This window comes from Syngnathoides biaculeatus, chromosome 3 (genome assembly GCF_019802595.1).
Source record: "Syngnathoides biaculeatus isolate LvHL_M chromosome 3, ASM1980259v1, whole genome shotgun sequence".
Taxonomy (NCBI): Eukaryota; Metazoa; Chordata; class Actinopteri; order Syngnathiformes; family Syngnathidae; genus Syngnathoides; species Syngnathoides biaculeatus.
In genome coordinates this window covers 12573233-12593075 of record NC_084642.1, presented here as the reverse complement: position 1 = coordinate 12593075, position 19843 = coordinate 12573233, and the positions used below count along the sequence as shown (strand labels likewise).

At 40.4% G+C, this 19843-nt stretch overlaps 1 protein-coding gene across 3 annotated transcripts; it reads right to left on the bottom strand.

Moving 5' to 3' along the window:
• Positions 1-2536: 2536 nt before the first annotated feature.
• On the bottom strand, positions 2537-19463 carry cnsta (consortin, connexin sorting protein a). Of its 3 annotated transcripts, XM_061814645.1 has the most exons (15): positions 19265-19463; positions 15247-15350; positions 13734-14108; positions 11684-11803; positions 11357-11590; positions 11190-11290; positions 10218-10248; positions 9517-9603; positions 8349-8430; positions 7840-7861; positions 7688-7748; positions 5917-6449; positions 5420-5605; positions 4492-4645; positions 2537-4057 (listed from the first exon to the last, which is right to left on the bottom strand). In XM_061814645.1, the coding sequence occupies exons 2-15, from the start codon at positions 15257-15259 to the stop codon at positions 3846-3848; spliced, it is 2211 nt and encodes a 736-aa protein (XP_061670629.1). In that variant the 5' UTR covers positions 15260-15350; positions 19265-19463; the 3' UTR covers positions 2537-3845. The 3 variants fall into 3 exon arrangements, with proteins under 3 accessions (XP_061670629.1, XP_061670626.1, XP_061670628.1); XM_061814642.1 differs by having other exon boundaries at positions 11190-11590; XM_061814644.1 differs by lacking the exon at positions 19265-19463 and adding an exon at positions 19077-19228 and having other exon boundaries at positions 11190-11590.
• Between the last annotated feature and the right edge of the window lie 380 nt (positions 19464-19843).

The window sequence follows — 19843 nt, the reverse complement described above, 5'->3', positions numbered from 1 at the left end:
TCTATTGTAAGCCTACAGAGGAAGTGGCCCACCCACCATGCTGACACTGTGTTAGCAAATCCAAATCAAGTCCTTTCCCCACCCTGAACACACCACGTGCTTGTCACACCTCTTTTGCCGCAAACCCGTCTACTGTTGCTACATCCGGTGGAGCCACTAGCCACTGGCAGATGCCCAGTGGAAATACAACTGGCTAACACGTATGATGCATTTAAATAGAGACCTTGACGAATCAGGAGAGAACTTATACCTAGTGTACGTGTAATAAGTGATATGTGACTGGAAAACAATGTGACATGGTATTAGACGTACACTTGATTTACAGACGTTTGCCACAGCACATGTTTTTAGGAGAACAAATGTCACGGGTTTAATTGGATCCACTTCAGATGTGTATTAATAACAGTACTTGAGTTCTTAACATGGGATCGCTTTATTTCTATTTTAATGAAGGTAGGACATTATGTCTCACAGGTTCAATATATGTAAAAGATAATGGCGGGTGAGAAGATGCCTGAAGAATGGAGGAAAAGTGCACTAGTTCCTTTTTTTAAGGACAAAGGGGACTTGCAAAACTGAGAACTATACAGGAATAAAGTTGATGAGCCACACAATGAAGTTATGGGAAAGAGTAGTGGAGGGTAGACTCGAGTCAGAAGTCAGTATCTGCGAGCAACAGCATGGTTTCATGTCTAGAAAGAGTACTACAGATGTATTATTTGGCTTTAGGAGGCTAATTAAAAAGTACAGAGGTGGTCAGAAGGAGCTACATTGTGTCCTTGTAGACCCAGAGAAAGCCTATGACAGAGTACCAAGAGAGGAACTGCGGTACTGCATGCGCAAGTCTGGTGCGGTGGAGAAATATGTTAGAATAGTCCAGGACATGTATGAGGGCAGCAGAACAGCGGTGAGATGTGCCGTAGGTGTGTCAGCAGAATTTAAGGTAGAGGTGGGACTGCATCAGGATTCCACACTGAGCCCCTTCCTGTTTGTGGTAGTAATGGAAAGGCTGACAGATGAGGTTAGACTGGAATCCCCTTGGACCATGATGTTCGCAGATGATATTGTCATATGCAGTGAAAGCAGGGAGCATGCAGAGGAACAATTGGAAAGATGGAGACATGCACTGGAAAGGAGAGGAATGAAGATTAGCCAAAGTAAAACAGAATATATGTGCGTGAATGAGAGGAGTGGAGGGGGAAGAGTGAGCCTACAGGGAGAAGAGATAGCAAGGGTGGATGATTTTAAATACTTGGGGTCAACATTCCAGAGCAATTGTGAGTGTGTTAAGGAGATGATTAAACACGCCCAAGCAGGTTGGAACAGCTGGCGGAAGGTGTCTGGTGTTCTATGTGACAGAAGAGTCTCCGCAAGGATGAAGGGCAAAGTTTACGCAACAGTGGTGAGGCCAGCCATGATGTATGGATTAGAGACGGTGGCACTGAAGAGACAACAGGAAGCAGAACTAGAGGTAGCAGAAATGAAGATGCTGAGGTTCTCGCTTGGAGTGAGGAGGTCGGATAGGATTAGAAACGAGCCCATTAAAAGGTACAGCCAAAGTTGGATGTTTTGGAGACAAGGTTAGAGAGAGCAGACTTTGATGGTTTGGACATATTCAGGGCGCAGAGAGTGAGTATATTGGCAGAAGGGTGCCGAGGATGGATCTGCCAAGCAAAAGAGCGAGAGGAAGACCAAAGAGAAGTTTGATAGATGTTGTGAGAGAGGACATGAAGACTGTGGCTGTTAGAGAGGAAGATGCACGAGATAGGCTTAGATGGAAAAAGATGACATGCTGTGGCGCCCCCTAATGGGACAAGCCGAAAGGAAAAGAAGAAGATGATGCTTAAAATCCTAGTATATGGCAAATTATGCATCTTAAAAAAAATCTGCAATGCACTGAAAACGCAAAATGTGAACATGATATAGCGAGGGCACATGATAATAATAATTAAACGGGTGTTTATTAGCATCGCCTAAACTGTGACAGTGATTCTGGTCTTAAAGAAATTTAGTTTGAGAAACACAAAATTAAATCCATATTTGAAGTCCAGACTTTACTCCAGGTTGGACAAAAAACAGCTACCAAAGATGCTTTTCCCCCAGTTTTTCCTCAGTGATCCGAGTGGAAACGCTTTGCTCAGATTTCATGAAAATAAAATAAAAAATAAAGACACTCAGATCAACCTATTTAACACTGCAGTCAAGATAGACATTTACATCACTTTTTTAATGTTTTTCTTTCAACATTGATCCTCCACATACTGAGTCTTCTTCTCTTTAACATAATATGGTCCATAAACTTTCATGTTAGACCAAAAAACATCATCAGCGATACACAGAATTTAATGACACAGATTTCCATTGTGCTGTAAGCGCATTTTTTTTAAACTTTTGATTCTCAGAAGTGTAAAAACGTGATCTACTGAGACAAGAGGACCAACATGCTAGGTATAAAATTGATAAGCAAATTACACATAACCGTTAAAAAGGATTTAATTAGAAGATAAAGTGGCCAGATGAGTAATGCCAGTATGAATAATAAAAAGCTGTTTTAATGTGCAAAAAACAATTAAGTGACGAGAACAACAACAAAAAATTTTGTTTTGCATCCGCTGAGTCATAAATAAAAAGTAGACATAATTAAACATGATTTTCAGTCATCTGAACCAGCCAAATGACTCCTCGAAAAAAAATATGAGGAATTACAGAATTTTGTGGCATGATAATACTGCTTACTTTAAATTTATAATGCATATAAGACTGCATGGAAACTCCTAATATGGGAAAACTGTACCATTGCCATTTTTTATATATTTTCCACACCGTTTGCGGGCATCCAACGCAGTACTCAACGTGTCATGTACAGAGTTGATATCTACTACAAGTGCTTCAAAACAAAAAGTTGACTGCTCGGACAACACCGTGACGTATTCCCCCCCCCCCAAAAAAGGGCCCCACAAAGAAAAGGTCTCCAACCAAAAGTTGAAAAAAAAAATCTACAATTCAATCTCAAATGTGGGGAAACAAAACAAAACAACAGTGGCTCAACACAAACAGGATGATGCCCAGAAATCCTGAGAGATGAAAAGACAGCTGTGCCGACACAATGCTACATAACATCACACAAATATTGTCAATTACAACAAATAATTGTTAGGTGCAAGAGGTCTCTAGTCTGAGGATAATATTGCAGTATTACAAAATAAAAAAAAGTATCGTACCAGTTATGTTAAACATTCCCATATTCCTGTACATGTATGTGTTATATTAGTTTGTAAATGTACAAGTACAACACACTAAGTGGTCGAACAATGCATAGCTTAAGATCAGCATTATTTATCGTAAATTGTCCGTGGTCCAGCAACAGCTCAATTTCTGTCAAAAAGAAAACTTAGAAAATACATAGTGTAAATGCTTAACATGTAACCAAAAACATTCATTCAGCGTGTTAAGACATGATTAAGACTCTGCAATGTATGATTTTTTTCCCCCCCATTTGTTGTTCTTAAAAAAAGTCAATAAAAGCAACTCTAGAGGTTGCAACATTTTGCAAAATGCCCTTGAGGCCAATATTTGTGCAGCACGTGTAGAGAGCACATCGGAGCCCTCCATTTTTTTTTTTTTTTAAACACCAATTTAATTAAAATGGTGTCAGCTGTTATTCTTGCTTTCTTGAACGAGGCCAGTGAGTACTATGGATCCAGTCACTGTTTACTTCTAAACAAGAGAGTCTTTGGTGGACCTGAGGTTTACCCACTTCTTTCACGGTTTCATCACAAAAGGGACACCCGGGCGACACTGACTTGTACAACGCTGACCGTTGTCTGTCCCGCGTTGACGGGCCGCTACGTAGAACTCGGTGCTAACCACTGGTGGAGCTGAGCTACGGCGCGCTGCATCTGTCCAAAGTAAAAGTCCACATTTCTGGAGAAGTCCCGGCAGACCGAGGAGTGCACGTCACCCAGAGCGCAGTAAAGGGTGGTGCCACCCATGCTGATCACCACAGTAACTAGACAAAGCAGGAAGAGAAGCAGGCAGGAGTCTCTGCCACCAACATCTGCAAAACAGTTTCATTTTAAACATATTATGTATGTATTGCAAGTTCTCCCACTTAGAAATTACGGAGGTGTCTGAAATTTTCATCGTAGGTGCATGTCGACTGTGACCGAGATAATCTAAAAAGAAACATCCAGAAATCACAATGTATGATTTTTTTTACCGATTTGTGTGATACAGCTGCAAATAAGTATTTGAACACAACACATGATTTCTAATTGGGAGAACTTGCAATATAGCAGGGTGTTCAAATACTTATTTTCTTCGCAATACGAGACTGTTAACCTTTTCCGGGCAGGGGTTGCAAATTTGCAACAGGTTTAATGTAATCGAAAATTTTATATCCAGAGTATCATTTTCTGAAAGTATCAGATTTTTCTCTCTTTTTTCAAAATTTTATTTGGTCCAGAGAGGATTAAGTAAGCAGAAACTCACCACTATCAAAGCCGTCATCTGCTACTTTAAAGCGGACTCGTCTTTTGGCAGTGGGTTTATCGGATCTGGACTCCACACTTGCAGACAAACGAAGATTGTCGGAAGGCAAAGTCCTCTTCTTCAAGATGGAGATGAGGCCAGAAGCAGGAGACATCTGGGATTAGACAGAATTAAAAATACAATATCATAGAAAGCATCTCCATTTTGCACCAGTTCCTTCAGAATATCGCCTTGTTTACTTAAGACTTGGCTTTCCATCCAGGGCCACTAGGTGTCAGACACAACACAACACAACGTAGTACTGGACTCTGCACTACATCATCCACTTTTCTTCCAACATTTATTGCCCTGCAGTAGGCAGGGCTTATGTACATGGATTGTCCAAAACAATCAATAAATAGCAAGTCAGCACTATTCTGTGGGATTGAGGGTGAAAAAAATGCATATTCCATTCAGCAAATAACAGTTATATATAGAATGCAAATCAACTAATAGTGAACATGGAACACCCCAAACCAACAAACAATAAATCCCAGCTCAGCACTAATGGAGAACGCCCACCTCATTGATTAATTTAGCTGCCTTTGTCTAGACCATATTAGGATGTTTATGAATGCTGACATTCAAAACTATTGTATGATCATCTATTTTTGATTAGCCGCTGAGTATGAGCAAAAATAGTAGCAGTTATCGCATTAATGTATTAGACATTATGGTGAGCAAAAGGTAGTAAAGTAATAACAGCTACAGCGCATTCACAATAAGCACTATTTGTGGGATGAGAGGGGGGAAAAAAGCAGAAGTAAGAAAAGCTTTCGACTCTTACGCATAGTCAAATATTAGAAAACAAATGAACACAAACAAACATTGACGCTCACAAACTGTCAAACGCTGGACTGGTAAATAAGAATGAACGTGTACAAAATACCTCTACAGTGATGAGTTTAGCCATGTCGTCTAGTGTGATAGCGTCTCGAAAGGTGTCAGCTCGCTCAGCCTCGTATTCTTCCTGCTCCTCATCGCCCAGCCCTGGGTGCTTCAGGAGAGCCTCTTGAGGAAGATGGGCATCATCATCATCATCATCATCCTGCTGCAGGCTGCTTTCATTTCCCTCCTGCAGTCAAAATGGAATGTAATGCTTATAGAGTGCACATCCATATTCCGGAAAGAGCAACAGATGTTCCACTCCCAGTTGCCCCATGGCAACACTTAGCTGAGACAGAGGCCAACATAATTTGCTGCTTCAACAACAAAGACAAGAGCCACTTGAATATTTCAAAATGAAAAAAAAAAAACAAATAGCGACATTTCTGTACGATTGTGAACAAATTTACTGCCAAAAAGAAAATACTTTAAAATAATGACTCGATGACTTCAAACCAACTTCAAAATATAAAACAAAACCACTTAAAATTGTATTTGTACCTCGATCTCTTGACAAATATCCTCTTTTCCTTCCACTTGAGCTTCCTGGTGCTGATGTTCTACCTCCACACTTATCCCGCTGAGCACTTTCCTCTCTTCCTCTCCCTCTTCTTCTTCAGTCTCATCTTCCATCTTCAGCGCCTCCACTGCCTCTCCCACATCGCTGCCTTCGTCCTCCCTATCCACCTCTTTTTCCAGATCCAAACCTAAATCTCCTCCCTGCTGCTCTGCGGGCTCGGCCTGATCCATTTGTACATCTTCAGAGGGGTGCACCACATTTCCTGGGGCTGAGGTGGCGTGATCCAGACGCTCCCCTCTCTCTCTACCACTGCCTTCCTTTTCGTCAGTCAGGTCAGTCCAATCCAAACTGGCCCTCCCTTCTAGATTGCATACAGGGTCTTCCCTGTCCTTTTCAGTACTATCGGGGGAATTGAGTCGATGCGACAGATTAATGGAGGGTGTGAGTGGATGGCTGGTCTGTGGACACGAAGCGTCTTCTGCGCTGTTCTCCATCCTACCTTCAATGTGACGGGCTGGATAAAAGGAACCACAAAGTAGGAAGTGTGAGGTATAAAAGAATATAAGTGTTTTAAAAGCTGACACGAAGAAAATTATAAACAAAGTGATTGAGAAATGTGCTATACAGGTTTTACTTTCTTATTTACCCTGGACGTAGCAGCTCTATTCCTCTGTGGAAGTATATCTGTACAGTATATCACACCCTATCATGACTATTCCATCACATTTTACTTTTTCAAAAAGGTCCACAACAACTGACTGGATGTATGTGTAAATTATATAGACACACGTACACATACATTCATTCATTTTCCGAGCCCTTAACCCTACAAGAGTTGCGGGAGTGCTGGAGCCTATCCCAGCTATCTACGGGCAGGAAACAGGGTGCACCCTGAACTGGTTGCCAGCCAATCGCGGGGCACAAAGAAACAAACAACCAAAGACACTCATAATCACACACCAATTAATGCGAGTTTTTGGGAAATGGAAGCAAACCATAGGGCCCAGAGAAAACCCACGCAGGCACGGTGTGAACATGTAAACTCTGCACAGGCGGGGTCGGGATTTGAACCCCGGTCCTCAAAACTGTGAGGCCAACACGCTAACCAGTTGCTCCACCATGCTGCCTATAATTTATAATTGAAGCCTGAAGTGAAGGAGGACGTGTTTTTTGCTGTAGAAATGATATGCGGCAGGCTCACACATACTGGCACATAGTGGAGGCTGCCTTAAACAAATAATAAACAGATTTACAGTACATCCACACATATATAAACAGTTGTACAGTACATCCACACACATACAGTACTAAGGAAAACATGATGTGCAGTAGTGTCACTTTCATTTAGTGACTAAATTGAATAATTGTCAATAGTTTCTACCCACTCTATGCTAGTTTCATTTAAACCACCAGTACAAATTGTTGTATTTGTTCTTCCTCTGGTTCAATCGTAAAAACCAAAAAAAGAGTCATAAAGCACTTTTCACAGTCAATTATTAGTTACTAATTAGTTTTTAAACAGAATTTGCCCAAAACTGAATACTGACTACAAACATTTAACCACATATTTCACAAATCATCTTGACCTGAAAACAAAACACACCAATGACATTCCAGATTTGTGTCTGTGTGTCTAATGACAACAAAACACCGTGTCTCGGCAACAAACCTCTATAAACATGGAGGAACATAAAATACGAAATACAACGTTCTCTCTCTTTCTCACACAACTTCTCTTCCTCACTCGCTCACCTGGTGAGGGTAATGCATCCCCTTGTTGAAGTTGGAGCCTTAAGAAGTCCAGAGATGAAGACTGAAAACATACATAAGCATATTCTTAATGAATAACAATGTATATTATCTTCCTTTTGTATATCCAGATATAAAAATGGTGAGTGTCTTACTGCTGCATCTGTAGCATTTGGTCTATAATGAGAAGAGAGACAAAGTGACACGGGGGTTAGGATTCTTCATTTCAGTAAATTAAGACCTGTAAGATAGGTGATGCTTCTCTAATCTGCCAATCTAATATTAGCCAGAGCATATTTCCCAGGCTATTACAACATGTGCGTGGATGTGTGCGTGTCCAAGAGAGAGTGTGAGAGTCAAGTGAGGTGAAACCTTAGCAGTACATCAGCTCAAATGTCTTAAAGTGCAAAAGCAGCAGTCGTATCTTTGAGCAGTGACTGCCGCATTTACCACCACACACAGATACACTCTGCATTTACATATGTGTATATAAAGAGTATAAAGAAAAAAATGATGACTGGCATCACACAAACATGGAGTAAAGCGACTTTATGTGATTATTTTGATGTATACTGTTTATTGAATGTTATTTCTTTATTACTTTTACAGGAACTTTTAATACATTTGTCAGTCGTAACAAAGTCAACTAAAAAGACAGACTGACCGAGTGTGTGTCTGGCAGATGTCTCTGAGAGTGTCCAGATGATGGGCTTCCAGGCTGGGTGAGCTTTTTGTGCACAGACTTTCTATGAAGAACAAACGAAATGTTAAAAAATTATTACCATAAATAAATTGATGACACCTTGAATTTGGTCACGTATTTGATACTGTTTTACAGTAAGTCAGCTTCTGAACTGGGTGAAATAGCAAAGATGAGTTTTATTCAGTCTGGGTTTCACATGCCAAAAAAATGCCTAAAACTATGAATTTAGTTCTGTTGCTCACTGAGTGAGACGACTAAACGGGATTTAAATGAACCTTCTCAAAAAAAAAGTATGTTTGCGACTCTTCGCCACAGACTAAGCGATCGAGCACTGCACATCTACCGATACACTGCAAAAGAAAATCCCTTATCAGGTTTTGAGGCTTCACATACAATATATTATAATGTGTTATCTTTTTATGGAGCAACAAAAACAGCAATTGTCAAGGCACAAAGGGAGGAAAATGGGCAATAATGGAGAATGAGTGGATGTTTTGTTGGTAATGATTGACTGGCCTCCGCAATAACTGACTGCATTTCAGTGAAAGGGACTCTCCACACTTTGCTTTCTCACCATAGGTATGAATCGTCACTGAATGTACTGTATGAAACCTCCCATGCCAAAATGGCTTTTATTTTTACAAATTACTGGCTCATCTAAAGTGTTGAAAAAGGCTTGTTCTATTTGATGACGCAACGGTAGCAATGCAATGGCTAATCAAAAATGCTGCGTTTTTTTTCTTTTCTTTTTTTTGTTTCTGAAAAGTGATGCTTTTGGAGATGCAAGGATGGCATCCCAATGCCAGTGATATTAAATGATAAATACAGATCAGTATTATTGAAAAGCACAACCTGTATATACTGAACATACTGGAAAGGTACGTTTTGGTGGTGTTGATTTTGGCCGCATACCACGGTATCCAGCGGGCCCTAAAGCCCATATCTTGGGAAACAAATGGACGAAAATGTCCAGCATGAACATGAATATGGTCTCCTTAGTCAATGTAGTCAACTAAAAGTTTTTAAACACACTAGTACTGCCCGCTAAGAAAATGTTTATAATAGACGGCAGGAAATAAAGATGAAAAATTAGTTAAATGCAAGTGTAGGATAAGCCACTGTACATTACCCCACTTTTGCTCAAGAGCATTCAGGTTGTCCAACACTCTCTGGTGATAAAGCCTCTCCAGCTGAATGCACCGTAAAGCCAAACAGTCTGAATACCAAAAGTTAAAGAACACAGGTAAAGGCCCTGGAGATACTACATAGGCTGCAGTCATCTTTGTTTATCGGTCATAACTTGAGTTGCAAAATTGAAAAAACATAATTGAAGAAAGTGAAAAGTGTAGGGGAGGAAGTACTGCTCATGTTTATGGATATGGGCAAGCAGCCATAATACAATCCCTCTTTGACACGGCTCAATACTCCCTCTCTTCCCAAACAGTCTCTATACATATATGCATGGTGTAGCTAAGACAGATTTCCCCATGTATGTTTCTTAAAAATTTGTTTCTCAGATTACATCACAGTTTCCTGTTTTCTTACACTTTTCTAATTAGTTGTATTCTGCCCTAATTCGACTGTTTACACTGCAGATGGTTCATTAGCTATGATTAAAAGAACACCGCTTTAGTAAATGTTAAAATAAAGAATGCCTGATGCTTTATCTGCTGATTTATCCCTCGTTTCTCTCCTTCCTGGCAAATTAATTTCAGTAAATTGTGCGAAGAACAACAGAGTCAATCGTAACTAATAGATTTCAGAAATCACATTAAAACAAAATATGCCCCCTCCCTTAAGACAGATAAACAGACATAATAATAAGGATACAATCTTCATGACGGACAGAGGCTTCAGCAATCTGTAGGAAGAGACAACAACCTTAAAACGATGACAATCATTTTTCATTTCTAAGAAAGGAATTACTTTGGAGGATTAAGAGATTTAGAGATGCCACAATAGAAAGGGTACCTCTCCTCAGCCAGTGTCAGTGTCCCTTTTATGTGGCTCAGCTGATCATAGAACAAGTGTGTATGTGTCTCAAGTGTCTGCATGTGTGTGAGTGAGGGAGCGCAAGAGGGAGGACACAAAAAGGTCTCACATTTCAATTTAAAGGACCAGTACATCATGTCCAAAGATATTTAAATATATAAAGATATACATCTATTCAGAAAAGAAAAGACTATTTTATCAAAACTGCACATGACAAAGGATGAAATTGAAATTAAAATTATGCCACAAAAAATATTTTTAAAAATATCTAGTACAACATCAGTACGCTAGAAGTCAATAATAAAGACTTATGGCGTCTCTTAACATCTTCTTTTTGCCAAACTGGTCTCTAAAGAGGGTTTTCTCTCAGACTCTGCAGCAAGCATTGTGGATCATCTCGCCAAAAGCATATGTATAGGTACATTGATATTTGAAAAGTGCCTATAGGATGTTCAAACAATGCATGTTTTAAAATGATGCATGTAAGAAATCTTGTGTTTCATTAAGAACTAGTCTTGGATACATTAATAAGACATTCTTGCAAGTGTACATTGTGGCAGAATCAATAAATCAAACTGAGAAATCCTTTACATCTCAATGGACACATCTTGTCCAGGAAGTACCAAACTCAACTACCCAAGAGATATGGTATCTTTGTATCTGTAGTATTGTAAATGCCGTGTTGTGCGCATGTTTCAAATGACACCATGCCTTTGAGCTACAGTAAATAATGGGGATTATTTTTCTCACAGATAATGTCAAATCTTTAGAGGATTAAAGGCATTTGGTTGGTGAAATAAAAGACTTTACCTGATGAAGGGCTTGTGGGAGGCAACTATCATCACCTCTCAGGGCCAACTGGTCCAGGGAGGCCATCAGAGTCGGGATGGGCTTTGTGGTGCAGCTGGGCACTGAAGTGGAGCGAGAGTTATCTGATTTCATATATGCCGATCCAGAAGAGGAGAAGGATTGTGTACCAGTGGTTATATGCCCTGTGGTGAAGGTAAAGAGCTCTGCTGTTTGGTTATCAGATGTGATGAAGGTATTGAGCCTAAATGGGGATGTCTCTGGGCGAACGTCAGAAACATTAGGGAATGTGAGCCCTTCACTGGGGACCGTAGATGTGGTAAGAGGACCCGAAATGGATTGTGCGTTTCTGGCAGTGGTTGCTGGGATATGTTCAGGTCCATCGGTACAGCTCAGGCCTGTGTCTGAGGTTAAAGATAGATGAAAAGAAAGCACAGGCCCTGTCATGAAGGTATATCCTGGTGTGCGGGTGGCAAGCAGAATGGCATTAAACGCACCGAAATCCACTTCACTCTGGCTCAGTTCCAATGGGCTGATGGGGCATGATGTTTCTTGCAAGACTGGGGATGCAGATTCAGGACTTGTCCCAGGACTGAAAGGATTCTCCAGCAGACTTCCTACAAAGGGAAACGACAAATCAAATAAAGTTCAAGGACACATCTTTTTTTTTTTTAAGTTTTGACCAAATGGACTATGCATATGTCCTTGAAAGTTGATCTTTGGGATTACAACCGGCCATGGTGAAGACGATTCTCAAACTCTGTCTTTGCTTGTACATTAGCATGCTTTTTTTAAAAAAAAAAAATCTTACATAAGACATCAATGAACAAAGTTCTCATTAGCTGTACCAAAAGGTGAAGGAGGCTTGGTCGATGGCTCTCTTAATTTGTAAACGTGATTCATCGCCACAAAAACCTTTCGTGTAACGTGGTGTCTTGACATACATGTGTGCCGACTTACGAGTTTTTGAGATGTGGCTCAGTCATTTTTTTTGCTTTGACTTGCAAGCAAAAAGTTGAGATGCGGGTGGTGTACGATGGCAGTAAAATCAACTCACTTCACAACAACCGGCAGTTTGGCACATAGTCAACAATTGTTTAGTTTAAGAGGCTCCAAGCTGTTAATTACTACTACAAGTTGAATTTACTGTCAAACGAAATACAAAACAAATACAACTGCACACTGTGTACTTAAAACAACCACATACCTTTGCCTTACGGCAGTCTGTCTAGCCTAATGCTCACAAAAAGTGCCATAGAAGGGCATTCGCACTGTTATAACCCTCCATGCAATAACTCTTTGAACAAACAACCGAGCAAGATGTAGACAGACAATATAACAATATTTCCCGGTGTATATTTATCTTTTAAGAAAAATGACAATACTGCAGCTGAATTGTGAAACTCTTCTTCGTGTGGGTCTCTATGTCCTGTATTATCTTACCCCCACCCAGACCATGAACAAGCCACACACATCAGAAGGAGCAGTTACATATAATTTAAAAATGTGGGAAACATTATTTAATCATTTACATTATATTGAAATTTGTCAGTGTATGTTGGTATATTGTACGGCGGCACGGTGGATCAGCTGGAAAGCGTTGGCCTCACAGTTCTGAGGTCCCGGGTTCAATCTCAGCCCTGCCTGTGTGGAGTTTGCATGTTCTCCCCCGTGCCTGCGTGGGTTTTCTTCTCCGGGCACTCCAGTTTCCTCCCACATCCCAAAAACATGCAACATTAATTGGACACTCTAAATTCCCCGTAGGTGTGATTGTGAGTGCGGCTGTTTGTCTCGATGTGCCCTGCGATTGGCTGGCAACCAGTTCAGGGTGTACCCCGCCTCCTACCTGTTGACAGCTGGGCTAGGCTCCAGCACTACCACGATCCTCGTGAGGATAAGCGGCCAAGAAAATGGACGGATGGATGTATATTGTACAATATTAGAGTACTATTTCTCTTATTAAAAACACATTTTTCGTTTTGTGGGGGCAGTGGTACAGCAACTCAGTATTTCTATTAATTTCAGAGGGGAAATATAATTTCAGATATGAGTATTTTGAGTTATAACTTGAATCGCAAGGAACCACTGTATCCCGACTCAGGGGCTACATTTTAAGGCCGATGACTTGCTCGTGCCGTGCAAAGCCATTCGTAAATCAAATGCTCCTTCACTTGTGCCAGTCTCCTGTTTCCAATTTTGCTGGGAGCTGGAAATACTTTTCTACAGTATTGTCATGCCTGAAACAAAATGTAGACAGCATTGTGATTAAAATTTACTGTATACAGAATGACTGGCATGCCTGCCTCACAGTTCCGAGGTTTGGGGTTTCTTCCTGTGTGGAGTTTGCATGTTCTGTGGTTTCTCTGGCTTCCTCCAACATTCTAAACACATGCTATAGGCGTGAATGAGATTATGAATGGTTGCTTGCATTTAACATAGATAACAACTAAACACAGACAATTAAAATATTGAGCAGCCAATTCAGAAATGTGTTCACTTTTAAAAAGTGAGGGTTTTAGTATGTGTAATGTCGTCTGCTTTCTGTACCTGTTTCTGAATAGGAGGAATCAGTCATAACAGGATCTGGAGACTGGCAGTGGATTTGGCAACTTGATGCCTCCGATTCTTCCTCTTCATCCTTCATCACCTCATCAATATCCTCTTCTTCTTCTTCTTGGCTTCTGCTTTTGTGTCTCTCCAACTCCTCGTTCTCTGCATTGTCGTTGGAAGACACTTGCGAGGAGAGTCCAGCTCCGAAATCATTATTTAGCGCTGCCGTATGTTCAGTCTGATTGAGTGAGTTGATCTTGTTGAGGTTTTGAGCTTTGGCAGTGAGAGGTTCAAGATGGGGTGTGTTATCACAACAGTCAATCCCATCTGGCACAACTTGTGACATTATTGTGTCCTCATAGTCCAACTGACCTGGCGACAAAGAGGAAACGCATGAATAGCTTTGGCCATCAAATATTGACAACCAATTGGAAGTGGGAGCGACATTCTGCCTCTCTGAATAGTTCAAATTTGAAAGTTTCATTTCCCAATTTCGATGCCAATAGTCTGACGACCCTAAAGTGTTTCTTAACTTTGTTAAAATAAATGACCTCAGTGAGACACTTGAAATATGATTATATTGCGGAAAGGAGGCTTTTACAATGTGTAGAAGTCTGACGTCCTTTTACACCACGCGGAAATTGGGTGAATGGGAAATAAAAAAAATGTCTGTGCCAACGCTGAGGCAGCTAACAAGTTAACCAATGGGTTGCACACTGATAGCTCTTAGCGTTTTATCTTGAAATTAACAAAAGAGCTGGTGACAAGGCTATAATGGAAATTAAGTAGTCATATTACAAGCTTAACATTGAGTTAAAACTTCACCTATGATCTAACTAGCACTTTTACATAAGAATCAGTTTTATTGGCCAAGTATGTAACAGCACACATGGAATTGGTCTCTGGCATTTCGTGTTGCCCTAGTACACAGTGAATTGTGACAAATTTCTCAAACTTTTTCTCAAAATATCACAAACAAAACCTTGTGCCTCATCGTTGGGTGGGTAAAAGAATCAACATTTTACAGAGCATTTGGCCCACTTTATTATTCTTTCATAACATCTCATTTTACTCTTGTTTTCACCGGTATCACGTGAAGTTACCTTTCATTCCAAAATGTTGAGGTCTGCAAAACTTTAAGCTCTACAAATGTTATACAAAAATATTATTCATTTTTAGCCGAAAGATTAATTATTGAATTATGACAATTTAGTTACACACATATTCATTGCCTTAAACTTCTTAGTTTTTATATTGATACTGGTTATAAAGATCCTTGAGTTGTTGAAATGATTATTTGGGCTGCTAAGAAAATGCGATGGCAAAAATAATCATGCAAACTTTTTTGAGCTAGCCTCGTAAAAGAATCAGACTCAAGAATTGTTTCAAATCAGAATAATTTTAGCAATTTTAACATCATTTTAGTATGAAATACAATATTAATATTTAGTGCCTGTAGCAATAGGACATGCTTCATTGTGGTTTTAATGATTACATTTCTTACACTCACCACCATGATCCATCAGGCTCCACCCTCACAAACTTTGACCTTTCAGCCTGCTGTCAACAATCTTAGCACTCCTTTCAGTCACAAGAGAGCACTAGAAAGAGTTGCTGTGGGGAAAAAAAAACCCAACCAAGATTACACAAGTTGACAAATAGTGTAATTGATTTATCAGTGTAAGTGAGCGTGAGAAGGGCAAAGGACGCAAAACAGGTCCAACGTCTTTCTTGAGTTGCCAAACAAATCCTTCTGGCCCTGAAACTGCCAGCACATCATAAGTGTCATAGTCATATTTAAAACAAAACTGCAAATACCACCGCCAAGACTTGTAAAACAAGAACTGGGAAACCACTGTTTGTACCGCATATTTGTATTCCCGTACCTAGAAGCTTGACAACAAATCCCTGGGTGCATAATGTAATCAGAATTTTGTATCCATTTCCATGTGCATCCATGCACAGTAAAAAATGTCCTTTCCTCAGCTATACATCTTGAAATAAATAACAATCCCTGAGGAAGAGTTGCATGAATAAATTTTTCCCACAGGCAATAATGGAAATTAAAATAATTTGCGGCAGGGATCACAAAACCTTTATAAATGAAACTAAAATGTGATCAAATGTGTTGATGTGAATGCTAAAGTCTGAAAAGAAAAAAGGAAGCTTGCAGAACTTCCGTCAATGTCATGCACTGCATTTCTAAAAAGTGGATCCCAGCATAAATAATACAATATACTGTATTGTACAAATATATTACCATGCACAGTACTGTATAGTGATTATGTGATAATTATTAAATGTTTATCGCAGTTACTCTTTAACACTTAGTTGCCTGTAAGTTGTAAAAATAAGTTAGTTAAAAACAAGTTCATCCCTGTACAATAAACCTGAAAAGGACATGGGGGAGAATTGTGTGAGCCTTGCGATCGTTGTGATCGAAACAATGCCCTGAGAATGAAACGACCTGAAAGAATGGGAAAATTCAAAGAATGTGTGTACCTGCCAGGTGAGTCTTTTTAATGACTACTCTTTCAACACCGAGCACAATGTCACCAATGTCAGGTCTATCGTTCTATGGTCATCATCACACGAGTGTTAATCTTTTAGATGCCCACTGACCTGCAGTCTCACAAGATAAGTGTGAGATCACTTATGGTGGTGAATAGTCCAACCTTGGTGCATTATTTTAGGGCCTTTTTAGGCTATCCATCTATCCATTATTCAAGCCGCTCATCCTCACAAGGGTCACGGGAAAGCTGGAGCCTATTACAGCTAGCTTCGGGCGAAAAGCGGACTACAACCTGAACTGGTCGCCAATCAGTCGCTGGGCAGATATCGACACCATCACTGAGCGGGAATCGATTGCACGATGTCTGCACTAAACTCGGGCGTGTGTACCACTACACCATCGGTGACTTATTTTAGGCTATACATTTCCAAAAATATGGGGTCGTTTATAAATTATACAACAACTCTGAGCGTTGAAATTTTAGGGTACCTGGAAGCATTTGAGCAACCGTGACATCATCCATGAATGGAATGCAGATTGAATTTTGTGATTTTCCATATTGTCGTAACAAATGTAAAGTCATAAAGCACGCACACACACACACACCACACGATTTGCTTTGGTTCTCTGTCATCCACACATTAGGATGAAATGTTCTTGGTGAATGAAATCAATAAATCAATCACCGTAACTGCAGATACAGACCTTATTTATTTATTTATTTTTATCCAAATTTGTATACCTGGAGTATATTATGCAATTAATTTTATTTATATCCAAGTCTACAGTTGCCATGTCCCACAAGCTTCCAAAATGGTGACTGAAAAGAACAGGTTTAAAGTCGATTCTCTATCGCGTATTCCAGATAACATTGCAGCATGTTTTTTGCCAAATGCATCACACTTGTCCAAGAGAGGTCTCAACTATTTCACACAAAGATTTGTACACGGAATTAAGATTTTGGACGGAGCAGGACGCAATGTCAGAGTTACAGCGAAACGTTGGCGATTGATGCAAAAAAGTTTGACGCCTCACAAACTTCATATTGAAATCCAACAGGATAAAATCGTGGAATCGTACTCTACATGTGAAGCAGGGTGAGTACTTTTTACTTGGAAAGATCATGAGCAATATCATTGTAATCTTTATAAGTGAGTGGGTGTATTCATTTGACTTTGCTCGTAATCAAACCCAGTGCTCTGTCTTAAAAGTCTGATGTGATTTTAATGGGCAGATAGATATTTCTCTTGCATGACACAGCGCATTTACGTATCACTAACCCCGACTCTTCGCCATAAAACATGACACACTTCACTCAGCACGTCAGTGATACACTAACAAAGTGAAAGTTGTTCTTCTGCAATGTATAAAGCACTGATAATAATTCAATCAAACTCAGAGAAGATACTTCTCCCTCACTTACCCTCGAACATATAGCCTTGTGTTTGTTGATATTGTTCACATTTAGTTGTACATCCGGTCTTCCGCGAGCCTTAATCCATCGTAGACACTTAGGCAACTGTGGTTTAGGCTTCGGAAAATGAATCAATCGGGCCCCTTGTAACCTCGCACGGTATCTTTCATCAGAATTGCACGTTCCCCAAGCACATCTGAGGACCATTTTCTTTGTAACAACTTTTCCAAGCGCATGTTACTAACAACCAGTGTTGCTTGTGGGACAACATGGCGGCAGGGGCGTGTCATGCCAGGGGTTAAGACAATGTGTTTATCTGATTGGCTATTTTGTATGAGTGATTGACAGGTCGGAAAGGACCATTGGATTGCGGATGATAGCGATGCACTGATGACAGGAAACAGGTGGAGGCAGCAGAGTTTAAGGTTACTTAGATTCTATCAGTATTGGGAGGCGACAGGATCGAGAGGAGAAACAATGACCTAATCAGAGGGACAGCACGGAATGGTAGGCTTGGAGAAAGAGCTGGAGAAGCCAGCATAAGATGTTTGTGCAGAGGAAGGACAGTGAATGCATTGGTAGGTGGTTGCAGAAACTGGAGCCACAAGTTTACAGGCAGGTAAGAGGTGATTGATGAACACGGAGCAAAACGCATTCAACGGATAGACGGAAGAGGATTGATCACTGCGCCGATAGGAAACAAGATAAACATCACAACCTCCATGCTGAACCAGGCACGAGGATTGTTCCCTAATCAACTGCATACCAAAGTGTCTGCCTTCACACAATGCTGACTGACCATAGAACCACCCATCTTCTCTTCCTTCTCTAAAGGGGCTCCATGAATAATGAAAGACACGAGGAATGGAAAGATCTCAACAGCAAAGGGGAAGAAACAAACACAGCCCACCCAGGAGAAATACCTGACACTGTACTGTATATGGACAGACCTACAACCAAACGCAACATCTATGATACAGCTTTTCGTGATGGCTTGAGATGATTATGCCTGAGGGACATTTCATTAGGTACAGAGTCACCGTGTGACTGTACCTAATTAAGGGGTATGTTCATATCAACTCTATCCAGCTATAACTTCATGACACACTGCGCTTAGTCAACCTATCATTGTACCATATTTCCGCGGTAAGATTTCGTGCGACACGACGGGCCTTCATGCAGTGCCACCGAACACATAGTTCGGTTCGGTGACAGCATATGTGCTATAGCCACAGCTAAAGCGTTCACGTGATGACTAACAAGGTGAGCAATAACATGAGTTGAACGTTGGCCAGTGGCTCAATATGCTACGTTAGACCATGACAGTTTACTAGCGGTATGGTTTATCTACGGTCACACTAATTAGCACTACCGCGAAATTGACACTTGCTCAAAAATTGCCGTTGGTACCTACCCAAGTTGTACTTGTTACTATCCCATTCAAGATTGGTTTACATCCCAATCACGACGGTTTCGGTTATAAACGTGACTCCAAACGAATCGTATCGGCGAATGCTAATGTTAGCTCCGCGTCCACAACAGCATAGCACAGAGTCATGAAATTGTGTCACTGGGTATTAGTTTCCTTTAAAATGACCTTACCCCTCGTTTAGTTTCAGAACGAGCCCTAATCTCGCATCGCCGGTGAGCAGGCAGTACGACAGGAACGTGACCTCCCGCTGGCAAGGTTGTCGAAAAGGTGACAGCTCGAGTCTCAAGTGACAGGACACCTTGCTGAGGATGGTGTCGCAGTGACGCCTATCGGCCACCGGGGGCAATATTGCCCGCTTCAGATACTAAAAGATGGACATGAGCGCCTTTGTTTGGTGCTTGAATTAAGTCATTTTCCCTACTTGGTTAGTTTTTTTTTTTTTAATCTCAAATAATTTATTGTAAATACAAATATATGTACTGTAAAATAAACATTTATCAATAACTATTTCTAGTTGTTTGTATAGCGTAAACTGCAAAAAAAAAGTTTTTACAAATTCCCCCCCCTCCCGCTGTGGAACAACCAAAGCCTCGTAAACAAACTTTAAGATGTACTAAATGTTTTATTTAATTCAAATACATCATTTTTATGTCAAACAGTGAATGAGGTAACATGGACTACTGTGGTGAGCTTCGGGGACCAGAAAAGTGGTCTATTGCAAGATTTTGTGCAACTAAAGCAAGTGAAAT